Genomic DNA, 389 nt, shown 5'->3' with positions numbered 1-389 from the left:
GCTCAGGGACGGGCAGACGTTCCTGAAGGGCCATGGGGCACCTCGGGGACCCTCTCCCCGCAGACCTACTGTCCCTGTCTGCCAGCAGCACCAGTTACACCAGTTACACCCAGTGGCTTTGGGCAGCTGCGGGTCTGTCCGTGCCAGGGGCTGAGGTGTGGGGTCAGGCAATGCCGTAAGCTCCAGACCATTGATGCCTGTGTCCCCCACAGCATGCCGGGCACTGGTGGATGAGCTAGAGTGGGAGATTGCCCAAGTCGACCCCAGGAAAACCATCCAGATGGGCTCGTTCCGGATCAACCCTGATGGCAGCCAGTCGGTCGTGGAGGTGAGACATCTCCCGGCAGGGACCTGCCTGCAGTGCCGGCAGCCCCGGCGGAGGGCGGGGG

The 389-nt window shown here is 65.0% G+C and overlaps 1 protein-coding gene across 1 annotated transcript in view; it reads left to right on the top strand.

Moving 5' to 3' along the window:
* Positions 1 to 212: 212 nt before the first annotated feature.
* The window catches only part of CNPY2 (canopy FGF signaling regulator 2), a gene marked incomplete at both ends in the record, with an annotated part of 639 nt that continues 462 nt past the window's right edge, over positions 213 to 389 (top strand). The window contains one exon of the mRNA XM_009695032.1: positions 213 to 328. Within this exon, the coding sequence (XP_009693334.1) occupies positions 213 to 328 (116 nt within the window). The remainder of the gene's footprint in view (positions 329 to 389) is intronic.

Source organism: Cariama cristata, unplaced genomic scaffold, assembly GCF_000690535.1.
Source record: "Cariama cristata isolate BGI_N322 unplaced genomic scaffold, ASM69053v1 scaffold38730, whole genome shotgun sequence".
Taxonomy (NCBI): Eukaryota; Metazoa; Chordata; class Aves; order Cariamiformes; family Cariamidae; genus Cariama; species Cariama cristata.
The sequence above is the reverse complement of the archived record's forward strand: the minus strand, read 5'-3'. Positions and strand labels throughout refer to the sequence as shown.